The sequence below is a fragment of the Salvia hispanica genome, chromosome 1 (assembly GCF_029641045.1).
Source record: "Salvia hispanica isolate PSC_SH4W2 chromosome 1, Shi_PSC_v1, whole genome shotgun sequence".
Taxonomy (NCBI): domain Eukaryota; kingdom Viridiplantae; phylum Streptophyta; class Magnoliopsida; order Lamiales; family Lamiaceae; genus Salvia; species Salvia hispanica.
In genome coordinates, this window is record NC_142692.1 from 66,039,806 (window position 1) to 66,060,490 (window position 20,685).

Consider the following 20,685-nt stretch of genomic DNA (forward strand, 5'->3'; position numbering starts at 1 on the left):
ATATACAGCATGTTTCGAGCGGCATGTATATGTAATTCTACACACTTTTATCCAATTATGTGAATAAATAACTTTTGAACACATTGTGTTTTGATTACCGTTTATGTTGTGTTTTACAGGTAATTTTGTCTAAAAGTAAACAAATGTAAGTCTTTTGCATTGCATGCAGAGGGTGAGTGAGTCGGTTCCTCGCAAAAGTAAAGCAGTAATTCACAAACTATATAAGTTCTGATTATCTATCGTGAAAGGTAATTTATATTTCTATCCGAAAAATTTCTTGACTTAAGACCAAAAATCTTTGTGGAGGAATGTAAAAGGAACAATTTTGAACTTAAGTCTTAAGATTATACTAGTTGCTAGTTGAAGTACGTCTTTTATCAATGAACAAGATGTTATCATGACAAGCTAAAGTGGCAAATTAATGATATGGTTGCTAGTTGAAGTACGCCATTGTGTACATTGGTTGTTTAAGCCATGTAGATGTTTTGGACATCCATTTGTGGCATTAATTTGTAAACAATTGACAAGTTTATTGGACTAAAGTTTATGTATTGAAGCCCAAATATCCTCATATAACTCATTTGAAGCTTTTATGGCACAAGAAAGAAGAAAATAAAATCCATTATCAGAAATATCAATGATCAGGGTTATTCAAACAAAACACATTCGTCTTTTGTTTATACTATAAAAGTACTCACTATTGAGTATTGATCCTCTAGAATTTGTTATGTATTTGTTGTGTTTTAATTATCGTCATAGCATTCTTGCATTATACGCTGGATTTTATAGGAAATAATTGCATGCAGACAGCTTGGAGTAGCAGCAATTATTTGTGCATAAATATAGTGTAGTTATTATGTTTGAGCACTGGCCCATATTAATATATATTTTCTTTTTATAAAATTATTATATACGGACGTACTGAAAGTTATTGTTTGTTGCATTCGGCCTTTTTTCCTTTTCATTTGTTTTTTATATTTTATTTTGTTTGCCTTTTTGGATTGAATTGCCCAAGTACTACTAATTAATTGAGTGTTCGAATATTATTATTGCATTGCATATTTTTTTGTTTTGAATTAATATTATTACGAACGAAAGCAAATTAATTGAATTGGCATCTTACGTTATGTGGGGCATCAGTGTCACAGGTGCAATTTCTTGGTGGGTCAAAAGCTGGATTTGCAACTGTAAAACACTGTTGTAAAGAAAAATATAATTATGCTTAATGTTTTTGCAAGGAAATTTTTTTCAGGCTTTGTATCATTTGTCCTCCTTGAATATGACCCATGTCGCACGCACAACCAATTTTGGCAACCATTCTTTTTTCAAAAACAAAAATAATTTAGATGAAATTCCGACAACAAAATCTTTTCAAGAATTATAGCCTTATTTTTGCAATGCAATCTTACTATCACATTGTCAACTTTTGGTTATTTAAATTTACTAAGTTCGCTTCTTCTTCATATTCTGTCGCAATTTTTTGCATGTTAAGCGTATATAAATACTACTTCCTAATAATTAATTATTTGGAAATGTGATTTACTAAAGTTGATTTTGTAAAAAAAATACATAAATTCACAGGCCTTTTTGGTACGATAGGATGGAATGAAGATAGGAATGAAATGACAATTTCTTTGTATTTTCATTTCGTTATCTTCTTCGTTCCATCTCATCAAGCAAATGAATATAATGGAAGTAGGGCCTGAGGAATTTTATGGCATAATCCAACGATGAAACAATCTTGAGACAGCGGCAGTAGCAACAGGCAGAGCAGTTCATAAAGATGTTCATAGCAGTTGTGTTTGTCGCCCTTATATTTAAATCCTTTTAATATACATCACTAATACTACACTCTCTTTCTTGTTTGTATCTCCAATTGAAGGTCTACCTTTAAGAACTTGTGTACGTTAGATTCTATTAACACATATATAGTAGTAGTATTTGACTTTTAATTGGCACAATCCAAAGTTGATTCTTGCATCAAATTTCTCCACGCTAAACTTTGCAAAACTTGAAGTATATATCTGATGTATTAATGTTTATTCATCTTAATTGAATGGTCGTCTCACAAGAGGCACTTGGACATTTATCAGGAAATCACTTATGAAGAGGAAGATAAAAAACAACATTGCAACCACTGAGCACATTTAAAATATTAAGAGACTTGGACTTGCTCTAATACCACTCTTGGAAAATCAAACAAAAAATAAGAATAATATACTTCCTCCGTCCCATAATAGATGGCATAATTTACAGAATGACGTGAGATTTAAAATAATGTTTTGTGCTTTAGGTGGAGAGAAAATAACATATTTATATTAACGTAAGAGGGAGCTTTTTCTAAAAATATAATGTGATATCTTATGTAGGACAAACTAAAAAAAGAAAAGTGTGACATCTATTATGGGACAAGCAATTTAACTTGAAAAGTGGAAACGGTAAAGTTGGATAAAACCACAACTCATAAAGAAAATTCACAATATGATAACAATATTCTACAATGACACATTATTTCTCTCACGAGAGAAACTAGCATCAACGAATTTTGAGTATAGTTAATCACAATTACAAAATAGTGATAGGTGCAATTGTAATAAAGACACTTAGGCTTCTTACATAACTTAAGAAGTACTAGCTCCCTTTGATCACAAAATAGACATGAGACAAACTACATTTATAATACAAGCAAAATGAAAATATAAAGAGTGTGTATAAATCATTGTCTCAGTTAAGAGTTGCACATGCCTACGTATTAGTATTATATTTACATTGATTTCATTTTTTTCAGGAAAAAAAAAGAGAGAAGACAAATACATAAGTTGTAGGAGGCTAGATAGGTAGATGTGTATATATAATATATATGAAGTACTATTAGATAGCAATTATTTAGACAAGGGTTTCTATTTCCAATAGAACAGCATGCAGGTCTGTAAGGAACACATTTTCCTATATTATTCAATTATTTCAACTTTGTGTTGGGGATTTTCAGGCATAATTCCAACATGGCCCCGGTTATTTGGTCAATTAATCAACAGCAGTTAATTCAATTGTCAACTATAATTGTATAGTTTACTATACTTAACTATCACCAACAGAAAAGAGAGTAAGAGATATTTTTGTTTATGTAATTTTGTGGCAGTTTCTTGATAAATTATTTATAGGTTGCATCACTCAACAATAAATTTCAACTGCAGAGAGCTGCCGATTAGTAAAAGAATATATAATCATCCAAAAAAGTCAATAACTGATGTTTTAAATAGAAAAGGGAAAACATAGACTATAATCTTTCAAATAGGAGTACACATTAAAACACTTATTGTGATTCATAATTTTATTTCACAAAATTCTATGAGCAACGAAGACTGAGGGGTTTTCTTGAAAAGGGAAACTGTGGGGTGTCTCCATCAGTTTATACATGATATGCATACATGTAGGGAATATATGAGACTAACAAATCTTGAAACTTGAATGAATTTAATGGAGATCTATTTAATTATAGTAGATTTTGTTTTCTTCTTTTTTTGGATCTTATGAGTAGTAACAAAGATATTAGGTTTAGTAGACCCTATCCTCTATTGCGTGTTGTGAGTAATCAAATCCGCACTTAATTTTGGACTTGTTCAAAAATATTAAGTTGTGTTGATCGGCGTGGATTGAGCTGCCATCACTTCATCTCGAGGCACAATCAATCCTTTTGTTTTTATATCACATATGATTAGGGGTGCAAATTGAATAGGTTAGATTGTTATCGGATCAACATGATTACAACCGAACTCAAAACACTTATTCAAAATTCGACATGTTTAAAAATCCTCAATCCGAACACGAATCTGGCATACTCCCTTCAAACTCGATGAGTTGACACAACAGAATATGACATGAATCTAATTTACACGTTTAAAACTTATTACTACACAACTAAACCTGATTCACATGATCAAAACGTAATTTACACGATTAAAACCTGATATTACATGATTAAAACCTTAATACACAAACCTAGAGAATAAAACCAAAGTATATCTTTTTTTAAGAGAATACAATTAATTAAATAATATAATTTTTTTAATTGGCTACTAAAACCCAACCCGAAATTATCAAGTGCCTAAGGGATGGATTAACCTGATAAGGAGACAACCCCAATAAAGTTTGACACAAACCCATAAATTTTGAGTGCATTCATGTTGGTATCTTGACTAAAATTGTTAGCTCAATGCTTGGCTAAATTCATAATCTTCCCATTCTATTTCAATTATGTCAATTGGCAATATTGTAGTAGTGAAATTGGAGTTGGCAATGTCTACAACCTACTTCACAGATGCATTCCATCTGGCAAAGAGAAGATATGATGTTATGTTATATCTATATGACACCTCACTTTAAATCTGTGAAATAATTCGTATGCAATTGATATGGATAATATGGATTGTAGAAAAGTAGAGAAAACGTTAGCAGCCACAAATATAAGTATGTTGAAGTTGCTGAATAGGAATGATATGATACTCTTGGGTAGCCGACAGCGTAATTACTGTTCCACAAAGACAAGCATCCAACAAATTTGTATAGGCTTAGGCTTGTTCAAATTTGAGGTCGAATTGAATCATGTTCATCTCCTATCATTACTGTTTATGTGGATGTGACAACCCACCTCCATAACTAAATTATGAATTCACATCATGCCTCACCTTTATTTGGACGTCAATTCAACATATAATGCAAAGTATACAACCTAACTATATGGACTACTTTCCTCAGAGAAAAAAATTCTATGAAATTTGGGCCCAATCACCAAGACAAGAAGCCCAGAACCAGTGAGGCCAAAGGACAGCATATGTTTCTTCTTAGTGTACATTTTTAATGTAGAATCAGTTTGTATCTAAATAAGTAGGAGCTAACAAAAGTAGTAGTCACATTTACATTCAACAATCATATATTATTGGGAATGCGCGTTAAAAGGGTTGCAAGTAAATCCGCCTAACCACATAATGATACACTACAGAGTCTACAGGCTACAATTAAGAGCTACCTATTGTACACAAAACTGGATTTCAGCATCATCCCGTTTGCTATACCCGTTACAAACTGCTCCATGTTACACCGAATTGCGCAACCTTCTGCCGATCTAGCACGAGGTTACTACGGGTTAACGACAGCAGAAACATTCATAATCAGAAGTGTAATTTACTGAGGACATGATGAGATTTGAGATGGAACAGTGTAAGATGCACAGCTTAATGGACTATCGAATCATATAAGGTACACAGCAAAACATTATAAAGACGAAACTTGACCACCCGGAATATTGTGTGATTCCTAACAGGTATGCATGTGCTCACTTGATAAGAATGAGATGTGCTAAAAGAGATCAATATAATTAACTCACTCACCTAATATGATCGCAACATTCTTTAACAGGAAATGTCCCGGAATAGTCCTTTTGCTTCATCATAAATCCATCTGTCACACGAGAGATGTATTTAACAGAAGGTACCAAGAATGCATGTATATATGTATATATGCAGCCGTTTTTATTAGGTAATTCACTTGACAAACAGGTGAGCTTTTATGATCAATCCTACTAAATGTATCTCTTATTGCAAGTAACTACTAAAGCTGATAATCCATTGGGTTCTTCATAACCTACTCTCATCTTCGAATATCATAATGTATTGTAATTAAAACCAGCTCAGAAGACCAGCCACCATTACAGAACAGATACATACAGTGGAGACTGGGAACTGAAGAGTATGGGTAGCAACAAAGGCATATATGCTACTAGTAAATATGTCATGGTATCCATTTACTCGCATAACCTGAATAATAGCTAGTAAGGAAATTTTGGTTACTATTGAGGAGCAACAGGCTTCTAGCCCTAGAATACATCTCACAATCAAAAAGCCAAATTTATGACCAGCCATGCACACTGTTTCTCATAGTGAAAGAGATGTAACTCAGTAGTAGCTACGCATTTAGCAAATTAACTCACTTGCACAGATAAACTGGAGGCAAATTGTCAATAATTTGTCTCCCGGAACGAATTCTCCTATCACTTTCTTCAGCAAATCTTCTTGGAGTGAGGACTTCACAAGGGCCTTCTATTAAGCCAGCCATCACTGATCTACTACAAGTTGACTCATAAACCTGAAAAATTCACAAGAACAAGATGTCTATAAATGGAGCTTCACAAACCACTCATTCTAGTTAATAAACCATGTCAGTAAGTCACCACATTGACAACATAAGAAACCAAAAAATATCGACAAACTAAACAGGACTTCACCTCACTGCTTTCAAGGCCGCATGGACGGCCAACAGCCTTAGGCAAATCACCAGGAAAGTAACATTGATTCACCATTACCCACTTTGTTGCGGTACTTTTATCCTCCCACATAGCCTGCAACAATGAGGCAATGTTCATGATGTAAGAAAACCAACACACAAAATATAGCATATTTTGTCCCTAACATAAAAAATTAGGAAAACAGTTCTGAAAAATACATCATTCCGATCAATCCAACAAAATCTATATGGCGGCCTCATCAAGGTTAGTCAGTCATTTCAGTAGATTATCTTGGCATAAAGCACTGGTCAAACCAAGAGCAGATTTATACTTATTAAATATTAGTAAAATTTAGGCCCTATAACATGATGGATAGTACAGACTCCAGAAAAATCCATAAATGCATGATGCACAGATGCTAAAATCTCTCTCTTTGAAAAAATAATTCAGAGTTCCACAACTAATCACAATTGTGCTGTAAGAACAATGTTGAAGAATGCAAAACCATCTTTTATGCACGGTATCCTAAACTCATAGGTGCAAATTGAGTAACAAAATCCAAACATAAATAAAATTATACGGAGTAGCAATTTCCTTGCATTGAATTTTCTCTTGTCATAAAAACAGCTGTCTCAATTATCACCAGGAATCAATTCAACAAATTCATCAGGAATCATAAGAGTGAATTTGTAGGCCCATTATCAGATTTCATAATATAGTATCACTATCTTAACTAGCTTGATTGGGAAAAGGTGCCTGAAATATTTTTTTTAAGACAAGCATGTAAGACAATACTAGTCAATCACTTTAAGCAAGTAACAAAAGATTACAGGGGAAATTATCACAAGCTGACCTGTAGCTTTGAAGGTGTAAGTTTGCCATTGTCAAAGTGAATAAGAACATAATCCATAAGTTTATATAGATGTCCACTGATGCAGCAAGATGAATAATAAATTTTTTCATCCAAAATCTGGACAGGGTCACCAGTCCAGTTGACAGAATGCAAACTGCGTGATGAAGAGTTTTCCTGGTTTGTTTCCTCAACATTCGCAGCAATTTCTGGAAGATTACCATACACAACCTCTCGATCGTTCAGGTGATCTGTGTTGTTTGAAGATTCATCACCATGAGATTCTTTTGCATCTGTTGGCAAGAATTGATTTTCCAGAGATTTCTCCTGCGGACTTGCTTCTACAGACTTCGGAATTTCCTCCAACTTATCAGATGTGTTAAGAGCTATTGCTGGCTCAGTCAAAGAATTTAATTTTATTTCAGCAGATTTCACGTCATCTGAGTTTATAGATGAAACATTTGCAGAATCGGTGGTTATCACCTTTTTTGGGAAATTCCCAGATGATACTAGGTCATCCATCTTAGCACCAATAGAGGCATTAGCATTCTCCGGCATTGGTTTATTTTCTTCTTTCTCAGATCCAGATGTCTGGTGGCTATCTTTATCACCTACAACTCCACTTGAACTGTTTTCCACAGTAGCACTCCCATTAAATATTTCTTTCATCTGGCTGACTTTTTCTTCTGAAGTACCATGTAATTTACTTGAAGTAGATGTAATAGATGCTGGATTTGATGGCAGTTTTGGTGTATTGACATTTCTCATGACACGGCCATATTTAGGAGGCAAAGGTTTGCCATTGCTTGCAGATAAACACGTTCCACAATGCCACTCCCCTCTTGGAACTCCCTTTTGATTAGTAGTTTGGAGGCACTTTATATGATACCCTTTCTCACAATTATCACAAATGAGTATACTATCTATCTCTGTTACCATCGACTTGCAAATCTGACAAGTCAAAGCCTTACTCATGTAGTCCCTAGAAGGAGGAATCCAAGTAGGTCGTTCAGTGATCCGTGGTTGCAATAATTTCTGGACAATCTTACAAATCTCAGAATGTGTATTTCCCAGTGGAGAAGGAGGCTGGACATGGCTAGTGCCTTGTGACAGTGGTCCTATCTGAGAACCAACTGCCCTAGCTGTTGCTTGGGGGGCTAGTACAGCCCCTCCCTCAACCTTAAGGGACATATTTACAGGCACCTTATTATCTGATGCCTGATGGGAAGGAAGTACAGGCTGTGGGTGCACTGACCATGTTGAAGTCCTCACAGTTGAGTTAGTAGAGTAATTAGCTGCAAAATGACATATTGCAAAAGTTTGAATATCAAATAATGAGCAATGAAGTACACTGAGAAAATGCTACATGGTCCTACAACTCCTATTGCAGTACAAAATAAGACACCTTATTAGATTACAATAGAATAGATATCTACACTGGATTACCTAATCTACGTTTAAAGTGATGTGCTAGCAGAGTAAGGTTTCAGCATAAGTATTAACCTTGTGCAAGCAGAAGCTATTATCTACGATGAACAGTTTTCAAAGATTTAACTACACAGCAGAGGAATTAATCCTTCAACACTTAAAAGCAAGCTTCATTTTACCTTGAATTTGCTGAGGGTGTGAAGAACCATTTGGTCTTCCATCTGATCTGATGTGTGACCGGTCAACTCTTGGTAGTGCTGCAGAATTCAAATGGCTAGGTACTGGTCTTATCTCGCTAGTAGGAAGCTGATATGGTAATGGTGCAGAATTTACTGCCGCAGTATGGACTAAAGGAGATTGGAAACTTCCAGAAGATATTGTCATGTGAATTGATTTGTCAGACTGAGGCATTCGAATTGGATGTGCCATGTTTCGACTTTCAGCAGCTGATCCAGAGTTTGGATGAAGACGAGATGAATGAGGAGTAGATGGCAGTGAGAAATTTTCTGCTTTCTCCATCTAACAATAAAACACAGGATAAAGCACATGTTACTGGGAATTCAGTGCTGTGAGAGAAATGCAACAAACCTCCTATATTAATTCTGCCAATGGACTATACAAGCTTTTAAAAGCAAATGCAGGATCCTATATGTTGTAGCTATTAGCTAAGCGCAAAAAATATTTGTTACAGTACTACCACTACAAAGAAACCGTATAAGATGGGAAGTAATATTTCAGACCACAGATCCGATTATGAAAGATATTGTAAATAAACCATGTTTTAACAAAACAAGATGCCATGCAATCCAGCAATCCCTATATTTTACATTTTCCTTTACTGTCATTAGCACTATTTTGCTAAGCGTCTAATATTTTCAGAACAATCCCTGGAATTCATCATATGCACATAGAATAAACAAAATGAAATTCACACATTAAAAACTTGAAAATCTTAGATGTACATACTTTGTAAATTTTAAGCCACTCTCATCTTATCAAATCTTGTTTATTGCCAGATATAATCTTCTCGGATTATAGTAGTCCAAACTTTAAACCAAATATCCATAAAGCATGGAAGAATTATTCCTTGAAGTTTTGACATCTTTTAAACGAATCACCACAAAAGCAAATGTGGATGGTTCAGGATTCAGATAACGAAAACTAAAAGCTAAGATTTCCAACATGTAGAAATCTGTCACCTAGTGTGACTGTTTTGTCTTGTCATAAAACTATCTAGTCAAGGTAACCTGAGCTTCAGTTTGCTGCAACGAATAATTGATAGTAACCATCCATTAAATTCCCATGAATATGAATTATGAACTAAGAAAGTTTTAAGATTAATGCTGAAAAAGACGCACAAATGCACACATGGGATTCAACTTTATGATGAAAACACAAAAATGTAGAAGCAAAATTTGAGTAATCGAATATAACAACTGTAAGCCTATTTGTGCAAGTGTAGGTGTACAATGTATCAGTGTAATCAAGTCAAACATGGAATTATGTTGCACCGGGTTTAACAGATACCCATAATGACTAATCTCTATCTTAAAGTTACCATCCTAAGCATAATGTGCATAATACTCTATCCTACTCCTTGGGCCATGGCGTTTGATATTAGTAAGATTATACCACTAACAAGTTTCATATAATTTTCTTTTTTCTTGAAACTTGATGACTTCCACGTCTAATCCACATACTTAATCACATCTTAGCGAGTATATAAGTAGATTTATTTACTGCACAGCTGAGGGGCCGCAAAATTATACGCATAAATGGGTACAAAAGCACGAAGAATTAAATGATTCAAATTACTGTACATTACACTTGAGAAACACAAATATTTCAAGCAAAACTTTCTACTTAAAAGGTACAAGAACGGGGGTAACATTCATAGCACATTAAACGAGACACTGGGAGGCTTCCACCAAACACAGAAACACTAGAAGCATGAGAATGATTGCATGTGTAGAACAGTTTATGAATTGAATATCCTCTAACAGTGGAATTCCAAATCTATAATCCATCCAAAATCCTCATGAAGACAATTTTCACTGTTATTAGAGGCATGATCCCTAGATTACCACAAACAGCACCAAACAAAGTAGTCAAAATCTCAAAAATCAAAGAGCAAACCTTTTTCTTAGATGCCAATAGCTTCTCCGCTATGGACATTTTAGGAGGCCGAAACCCTTGGTTCTGCTCTTTCAATCTATTAAGCCCCAAATCCTCAATAACACCCCCAAAACCCTCGCTCGGGAAAACGTCCTTGGGGGCAAAACCCTCACAAACCAGGGCCAACTTGTTCCGGGCCTCCGCCATCAATTCCTTCTCAACATCAGTGGGGCCCTTTCCTCCCCGCATTTTCCCCATGGCAGCTAACACCAAGACCATCTCAGCTACCTTCCGAACATCCCCAACCAAATGCCGGTCGCCCAATCCTCTACTCCTCTTCGGAGGCGGCGGCGAGGCTTCTTTAGAGACATCCAGGTCCTCCTCCGCTGCCCTCTTTTCAGCGACAGGCTCCGATCTCGCCTCCGGAGCGGTGCCGACCGCTGATTCCATCCGAGAAAGAGCAGTCGCGTGGAATCGGGGCAAGAATCCGGTGAAACCTGCAATCAAGAGAGCGAGCCATGATAATTGACACTGAGAGAGGGGAAAACAAACCCTAGGGGGATGGGAGAGGGGGGAAGATGAAATTAGGAATCGTAATCGTAAAAAAAAAAACTTAAAAATAAACCTTTTGGCGGGTAATAGAGAGGTAGAGAGTGGAGCTTTGAGCGGTGAGTAAATCAAAAATCAAATCGCATGTAAGTGAATAGGGGTTTGGGGGTCGTGGCCAGCAAAAAAACTTGAACCAGAGAGGAGAGAGAGAGAGACAGGGTTTGGGTGTTTTTACGTTTTAATTTTCCCTTTTTTCTTATTTTCGCCTTTTATATTTGCTGATTTCCAATTGGCTGATGCTACAGTCGCATTCACCTACTAGTATCACCAACGGGTGACTTACTTTTTCTACATTTATTTTCTAATTATTTATAGAGGGAACGTCTTTTTAAGTCTATGAACTTTGCCAAAGTATCATTTTAGATCTATCAACTATGGGTTAATATCATTTGAAATATTTTGAAATTTTTTTGGACAAAAATGCCCTTAAGACCTTCAAAAATGAATTTGGACAATTCGTTCGCCAATCATCTTGCGTCAGAGACATAGAATCCAACTATTTTTAACGGCACATTTTTATATTTAAATTCAATTTAGATGTTAATTGATCGAAATTCATCTCCAAATGACAATCCAAATTAATAGCTATCTAATTTCAAAATAAATAAACTAAAAAAATTCACTCATCACCTATTGCAAGTTATTAAAATGCAGTATAGATTGAAAAAATAAAATAAAGTATCAAGTCCCAATTCACTATCATTAAATAATTAGTCATCTAATAATTGGAAAACTAACACATATTTTTTACGGCAAATTTTAATTATATTTAAATTCAATTTGGATGGTAACTGAATTAAATAGTAGTAAAAAAATTGTTGGACTCTAAGTCTTTGACGCAAGATGAGTAGCGAAAGAATTGTCCAAATTGCCCTTTGAAGGCCTTAAGGGTATTTTCGTCCAATTTTTTTTTCAAAATACCTCAAATGATATTAACTTGTAGTTCACGGACCTAAAATGATATTTTCAAAGTTCACGGACCTAAAATGATACTTTGGCAAAATTCGTGGACCTAAAAATATGTTCCCTCTTATTTATAAATAAAATTTAGAGATTTAGAGGGAACATCATTTTTGGTCCACGAACTTTGTCAAAGTATCATTTTAGGTCTGTGAACTTTGAAAATATCATTTGAGGTCCATCAACTATAGAGTAATATCATTTGAAGTATTTTTTTTACTATTTTCAAGTCTTTTTGGACGAAGATACCCTCAATATTTTTAAGGGTATATATTTTTAATAAACTTATGATATACTCATATTTTTTATAAATATCTTACTATATATTTTTGATGAATTTTCTAAATATAATTTGACCTTCAATATTATCACTTAATTTTGTGACATGCAAGAAATAATCCTTATTCAAATTTTTTATTATTAAAGAAGTTCTATATACAATTTTAAAATTCTTTAATATAAATAATTGAAGAAGCAATTTAACTTGTATGTCACAAAATTAAGTGATAATATTGAAGGTCAAATTATATTTAGAAAAATCGTCAAAAATATATTGTAAATATATTTATAAAAAATATGAGTATATGATAAGTTTATTAAAAATATATACCCTTTATAGTATTGAGGGTATTTTCGTCCAGAAAAACTTGGAAATAGTAAAAGAGTACTTCAAATGATATTATCTCATAGTTGATGGACCTCAAATGATATTTTCAAAGTTTACGAACCTAAAATGATACTTTGGCAAAGTTCGTGAACCAAAAAAGAAGTTCCCTCTAAATTTAATACTCTGTATTTCATTTTGTCTCGTTATTTCGAGTTTATGTATCATTTGAGAAAAAAAATGTTACGTAAAAAAATTCAACGAATATTGATATAGCAACTGAAATTATACTGCTACTTCACTTAATTACGTGGACATAAACATATGATGTGTTCTAAATTGTACTACCTCCGTCCCCCAAAATTTGCTACACTTTGACCCGACACGGGTTTTAAGAAATGTAATGAAAAGTGAGTTGAAAAAGTTGGTGGGATGTGGATCTACTTTTAAAGTATTAGTTTTATAATAAAATGTGAGTAGGAATGAGTTAGTGGAATATGGGGTCCACTACTAAAAATGGTAAAAATGAAGTGTATCAAATTTTCAGGGACGGACCGAAATGGTAATATGTATCAAATTTTCAGGGACAGAGGTAGTAATTAGCTTGAAATATGATGTGCAATCTACATTTTAGCTTACTCGATTTTGCCTTTTCGTTTATTCAATTTTGTCCATAACGGAGAATTATAATTACATTAGTAATTATTATATTGTTCTATGTAGAAATACCAAAATATACATTTAAGGGTTCGTTTGTTTGGTATGATAGTCCTAGATAAGACCTTCTATCTAGGTTCTTCCTCCACTTTGTTTGGTATGAAATGCCACCTCAAGAACCCGGTAAAGTATGCACGACCCGGTACGGAATAAGATACCTACATGCAAAACCCATACAACCCTACCCAGGTCGATAACACACTATGGCACCGATCCAGATTGTGTGATAAACTCAGCATTGTCTAAAACACCCCTCTCTTCTTCCTCACACCATCTAATTCAACCATATTTTGGGCGACACTGCGGTCGGCCTTCCACTCCGACCTCCACTGGCAGCGAACATTGTATGTGACTGCCGCTAGACCTACCCAAGGTTTATCGAAATGGCGGTTAAAACCGAAACCGTAATCGTCGGTTACGGTTCCGAACCGAAACCGTCGATTTTTGAACCGTGGTTCGGTTCAGGTTCAAAAATTTTCGAACCGAAACCGTATCGGAACAGCCGGTTCCGCGCGGTTTCGAACCAGAACCGCGAAAAATCATCGGAAAACCGTGAAATCAAGCCGGAACCGCAAAAAACCGACGGTTTGGAACCGTGAAAAACCGTAAAAAAAATCGCCGGAAAACCGCCGGTTCGGAACCGAAACCGAAATCGGCGGTTTTGGAACCGTAACCGTAACCGCGAAACACCCTCGCGGTTCGGTTCCGGTTCAACAATTTCCAAAACCAGAACCGGCGGTTCCGAACCGTAACCGTCGGTTCCTGAACCGTGGGCACCTCTAACTGCCTCCGACGAATGTAAGTAATTCACAATCTTATTTAACTGTTCAATTTGCTAATTTCCGGTAACACCTTTATGAATCCAAACGCCGACGAAAACGCAGTTTCCTCTACGGTGAAGTTTCTATTTGGAGATTCTCTTCCTGGAGAACTCGTTGCTGTTGGATAGGACATTAGCTTCTGCTCTTGCCAAGTGCAAGTACCAACGGAATTTGATCGAGGATTGCTTCCGGCTGCTCTGCGAAGAGTATGGCGGTGGGAGAAATGCTTAGTAATGGTTCGAGATTCTGTGTTTCAAGAGCAGCGCTGTCGATGATGGACACGCCCAAATTGGGGTATGTGGTTGAAGTGGTGGATCAATGCGCCATTTTGGTGGCATTAGATGTGATTTGTGGATTGCAGAGTATTGTTAAGGCAATACTTTATGATGCTATTTTGCCTGAATTATGTTTCTATGCTGAAAATACTAGAGATAGTCATTCTAATTTTCATGCATTAACTGTGATGCAAATATGTCTCCTGCAGATAAAAACATTACTATTTTAGGTGATAGTAATGCAGAGAGAGGTCAGGAGTCGGGAGTGGAGCCCTCTTGGAGACTTGTTCACCCGAAACGCGGATAATTATGATCCGATACCTGAGGAGATGGGTGCAAGGATATTAAATAGTGTGGAATAATTTGGAAGACCCTCTGTCTAGGGCCGCGTTGCAAGGGAAGATATGTTCCTTTAGCCTAGAAATGAATACGGATTTGATGTTCGAAACTGCAAATGCTTAAATTGATGATGATGTTTGATGTGCTTCCACAACATTTCTCAAGTGTTTACTTGAGTGTTTAAGAGATGAATATTGGAGCAGTGATGGTGTTGAAAATGGGTATACAAAATATAGACGTCTCTGCTTGTTGCCATTTTCACAAGGGCTCGTGTTTGGAGTCGCCAAGCTGCTCTCCAACATGAATACTTATGCGCTGCCAGCTCTACTTGTAAGTTACTCCCTCCGTCCCCCATTAAAAGTCACACTTTTCCATTTCGGTCCGTCCCCAATTAAGAGTCACACTTCATTTTTACCATAAATAGTAAGTAGGTCCCACATTACACTAACTCAATTCACTCACATTTTATTATAAAATCAATATAAAAAAATGGATCCCACATTCCACTAACTTTTTCAACCAACTTTTCTTTACAATTCTTAAAACCCGTGTTCGGTCAAAGAGTGACTCCTAATAGGGGACGGAAGGAGTATATGACATTACTTATTGATTGCTTGCTCGGCGACCGCTCTTTAATTTTCGTTAATCTCTTCCGACCAAGGATCGATCTTGGCTAAAATTTGAGAGAGACGCGATTTTTAATTGGGCGCCATTTTGATTTTGGAGTGTATGACGTAGGATTTTCCAAGGACAAACTGGTCATTACAAAAATTTAATGAGGGCATAGTAGTAAAATCTCGTTGCTATTAGTAGTTTTTTTAGGCCAAATCAAAAACCACATAAGTTATCCGAGATGCACTGTCAGGCCAACCAAACATCCACATGAGATATATATATCATAGCACTATCATGTAAAACCAATTTAAATAACCATATCAAGGTTTGCACTATCAAGGCAATCAATAGCACCCTAACTTTTTACAAACTAAAAAAATGTGTACGTTGAACGTACAATGTCACATTCGCAATTAATTGATTGTACTTATGGAAAAATAAATTTAATTATTTTTTAATATTCGAACAAGTGTTTCACTTATAATCAAAGAAATGCATCGATCTCTTTAATTTTTGCAAATGATTACTAAAAATGGTTATCCGTTTTCATAACTAAAAGTGTGAGTATTTAAACATCTTCGTATATTGAAATCTTTTGCTTCATTTCAGATAGTTTTTCCGATTTCTTTTTTTATATCTATTTTTGTTTAGTTTCGATTGAATAGCAACATGTTTAAAAATTACTCGTAATTATTAACTTCCAAAATTAATTGGTATATTAAGTATATACTAAGACGTTAGTCGCACGAATGGCTTTACCGGTTAGTCGCACTTTGCTAAGGATAGCAAACGCGGTTTATCGTGACTAGGGGAAAGGGACGGAACCACCAGCGGCCAAGCCCCTGCTCCCGGAACTTCCCCCACCCATGGTCTCCCTCCGTCGCCGTTGCACTGAATCCAAAATGTTTACGGTTAGACGCTGCGGCGCATAAAAATTTGGGAAAGAAGATGATTATAATTGGGCTTTTAGCATATTATTATTTTATTGAGCCTTAACTTTTATTGTGTTTGCTGGACTAGTATTAAATTCTAAACAATTACACCGTTGTCGAGCCGACAAATTCTATTTCACCAATTTTGTTTTATTCTTTTGATTTACTTGCTACCTTTTTTTTCATCCCATTTTATTTTCATTTCTTCCATCAAGATCTTCCAAATTATAGTTCCTAAAAGAACATAATGTTTGCAAGCACAATAATTTCAATCTCCTCACCTTAAAATTGATATTTCATTGATAAAATTATAATGAATCCGTTCATCGGCAATCTATACCGGTTAATTTGACGAGCGGTCTCCGCCACCTCTCCAACAAGTAGAGTCCTGTCATGTCCCCCAAGCTAGGATTCGGCCTTGGTTTAGATGGATTTACCTTTATACTTACAAAAAAATATATACATGTGACCACGGTTGCGAGCGGCGTTGTATGGGCTGACGGTATGAGACAGCTCATACGAAAGGGAAAACTGGCGACCGCTCGCCTGACGTACGCGGTACATGTTGCACGCTCAACTATTGAGATGGTGTCAATGCCGACATTCCCTGGAATGCGAGCATTCGAGCATTATCTACCGATTTTTTTTTTTTTAAAACAATTTTTAATTATAGACATCTAAATAGTTTATGAACAATTAAAAAGAATAAGCAATTGCTAAAATTCACAATGATCCATGCATACATAAGTCGGCCCCTGAATCTGTAAAACATTATACTTTGTGAGATACGGTACTTAAGTAAATCCTACACATTTGGAAAGTTTTTATCAGTTATTTTTTCACCCCATTTGTTAGTCTATTTGTTGTGGCATATATAGACTAAATTAATCATGCACATTTAGGGAAGTTTTTATAAGTGTTTCTCCACCTCATATCTCTATGTATTTGGAAATAGTCTTCCCACACGAGGGAAACTAATAGTGTAATCAACTTTATAATTTTGTATATTCTATCAACATAATAATATTGTAATTGATTAGTTTGTTCATTTGAATGTAACCGTTTCAATTCATATGAATGTAACATTTTCAATATTGGAGTCATTTATATTTCAGCGGTTATTTCATGTTTTATTTCACACCCTATATTTACAAATATTTAAATTTATACTCAAAATTCATAAATATTTAAAAACGGCCCAAAACTCACCTTTTATATATGTACAGATTTTTATACTTATTTTTTAATACTAAAATAATTATGTGTATTAAATAGTAAGTACTTAGTATTTATTTTTATAGCGAGTACTAGGAAGTAAGAGATCATGCAAGAAAATAAACTAAAAACATATGTGGAGAATATCTTGTAATAAGAGATTATGAAAAAAGAAAGATAGGTTATATGCGGAGAAAAGTAGCAGTGATTTTTGTTAGAAATATAGGAAATTGGATCTTTATTTATAAAAAATGAAAAAATTATGAATTTTTATATAAAATTTTTATGTTTGGTAGATTATATTAATGATTAATGAATATTAGTAAAAATATTTAAGCACCACTAAAATTGTACCCAGTGATAATAGTTTTTTGTTGCACGAAGACCAAGTGGTCTCTTTTCAACATTTGGTGACCATAGATCTTTCATCTTGAAGTGAGAGGGAGACCATCTTGGATTTTATAATTTTTTAAAGAAATTTATATTGAGAAATTGCAGGTCATTCATAATGGTACTGGTCTAATTTATTTATAACTAGGGTAATTATACTGATTATTGAGACATAATTGTCTCGAATGTAATAAAGTTAAATTAGTAGTAATTTTATATTTTCTATTAATGTCTCCAAGTTTTACACGCACAGATTTTATATGTATAACTTTCTTATTTTGTTTGTGTCCCATTTTTCGATTGCCGTTTTATGTGGTTAATTTTATAATTACTAGTATGATTTTAATTATTCCAATAAAAGCATAGATATTTAAAATTTTAATCGTGGTTAATTAGTAGTAGTAGTTTAAGCTTCGTTTTTAATTACAAATAGTAATTCAGGCTAATAACAATAATAATAATATAATTGGAAAAATATGAGATGTGAAAAAGGACATAGAATTTGAATCGGTTAAATTAGGAATTTATTGATTTCCATAATTTCAAAATTTATTGTTGTTATCAATTTATTTATCTATATCCAAAAATAGTTCTAGGCGCATTAATTAAAACATGAAATATAATTCTATATTGATTATTGATTATTGCTAAAATGATTATTATTATTATTATTATTATTATTATTATTATTAAAATAAATAAATAAATAAAGTGCTTTGGTTTGGACCCAACCCAATCCAGATTCTCGACCTCGAAATAAGTGAAAGACAACCAAACAGTCGACTTTGCTACTTTATAGAGAGATTTCAAAATTTCCTATTCAATAAACTTTTTCCATATAGATATTTGTGTTTCCCCACTCAAAATTCATATCTCCTTGAAAAATGAAATAAAATTAGCACACTCCCCCAACTCTAAAACCTCCATTAACATAAGTTTAGCACAAATGTTAAATCTATCTTCTTAATAATGCAAAAAAGCAAAAGTAGTAAAATTAAATTTTAATCTTATAACGACAGGTCTGGTTGGAAACCATACGTGTGGCGAGGCGAATATCCAGATCGCAGCTCGTGTACGACACCACGCGGAAATCCAAAACCACCCGCACTTTCCCCGCCATCCTGATCGCCGTCTCGAACCGCAGCGTGCCGGAGAACGCCTCCGCGTAGAAATCGGAGTCGAAGATCAGCCGATCCGTCATCAGCGCCAGCGTCAGGTCCAGATTCCTCGTGTCGCGCGCCCCGATCTCGCCGCCGGGGATCGGAACCTCGCCGACGTCGCCGCCGCGGAACCGGAGGACCGCGCGGCTGTCGCCGTACCGGAATCCGACGCGGTTGGGGTTCCGCACGGTGACGTTGGTGCCGAGGCTGAGGTTGAGGCGCACGCCGAGCCTCGCGACGTCGAAGGAGAAATTGAGGCCGGAGACGGCGATTGAGTTGACGGTGATGACCGGATGCCTGGCCTTGAAGACGGTGAGCGCGAGGATGAGGATCAGCAGCGCTACGGCTAGGGCGGCGGCGATTACCGCCGCCAGCCATTTCAGTAGTCTTCTTCTTCTCTTGTGGGGAAAAGCCATTTCCCCTGCCTTGGGGTTTAAGTAGGGAACGTCAACACTTATATACCTGCGTTTTATTTAATTCAATTGGCTGATTACTTGCTAATCATAGCGCTCTAATATGAATTCCGGATTTTGCATTTATTCCTAATTGTTTATCTCCTTCTATATAGATTTGATGTTATGCGGTAATTACGTGCTAACATTTTGTGATTAGCAATGTCATTGATTTTGTCTTTTAATAATATTGATCGTTTTTTTTATATATGGGGATGTGTTAAGATAATAATTTTTTATATATAGGGATGTGTTAAATAACAATCCTCTTTGTTGTAACACCATATCGCTATTTTAGGTCATTGGATCTAAAAATTGCATGCTTGTCATGCTGCTACGTGTAAAAACACGGAGGGGTAAAATAAGAATTTCTAATTTTACGTTACTAGATTGCAGTGTTGTTCATTGAATATTGCAGTTTTACCACAACAATATTGCAGTTTACCACGACTGCAATATCTAATACAATAGACTGCAAACCCGTATTTTTTCACGAAACTTAATCCCAGACGTCCATAAATGAGATCTAACGAACTACATTAGTGGTATGGTATAGTCCTATCTATGATAGCACCATAGTACATCCCTAGTAATAATAAATATTTGATGAGCATGGCTGTTGTGTTTCATTGAAAATGTTATACTATAATTTACTTGGTATTTAGTTGAATGTGGTCAAACAGAAAATCTCCTTATAATTTAACAAAAAATTCAATAAAAATATCATTTTTTATCCGGAACTTTTCGAATAAATTTATCACGTCATAAATTATTCTTTTTTTGTTCCTTCACTATCAAACAAAAAGAGAGATAAGATAACGATGATGTAGTTCGGAGACGAGGATGAAAAAGAGATTACGATGGCAGCAAATGGTATGGGAGAAGGAACAATATTTCATTGTAATGATATGCTTAGATGGTTA

At 35.1% G+C, this 20,685-nt stretch overlaps 2 protein-coding genes across 4 annotated transcripts; both read right to left on the reverse strand.

Moving 5' to 3' along the window:
• Nucleotides 1-4,892: 4,892 nt before the first annotated feature.
• LOC125222423 (uncharacterized) lies at nt 4,893-11,446 on the reverse strand. Of its 3 annotated transcripts, none has more exons than XM_048125017.2 (8): nt 11,299-11,446; nt 10,695-11,170; nt 8,738-9,077; nt 7,134-8,425; nt 6,281-6,394; nt 5,987-6,141; nt 5,388-5,457; nt 4,893-5,114 (listed from the first exon to the last, which is right to left on the reverse strand). In XM_048125017.2, exons 2-7 carry the CDS (start codon nt 11,121-11,123, stop codon nt 5,409-5,411), a joined length of 2,379 nt encoding a protein of 792 aa, XP_047980974.2. In that variant the 5' UTR covers nt 11,124-11,170; nt 11,299-11,446; the 3' UTR covers nt 4,893-5,114; nt 5,388-5,408. The 3 variants fall into 3 exon arrangements, with proteins under 3 accessions (XP_047980974.2, XP_047980973.2, XP_088912167.1); XM_048125016.2 differs by having other exon boundaries at nt 4,893-5,122; XM_089056041.1 differs by having other exon boundaries at nt 4,893-5,136.
• Nucleotides 11,447-18,962: 7,516 nt separating this feature from the next.
• On the reverse strand, nt 18,963-19,770 carry LOC125217945 (uncharacterized). Its single transcript, XM_048119526.2, has one exon. The coding sequence runs from the start codon at nt 19,724-19,726 to the stop codon at nt 19,145-19,147; it is 582 nt and encodes a 193-aa protein (XP_047975483.2). The 5' UTR covers nt 19,727-19,770; the 3' UTR covers nt 18,963-19,144.
• Nucleotides 19,771-20,685: the final 915 nt, after the last annotated feature.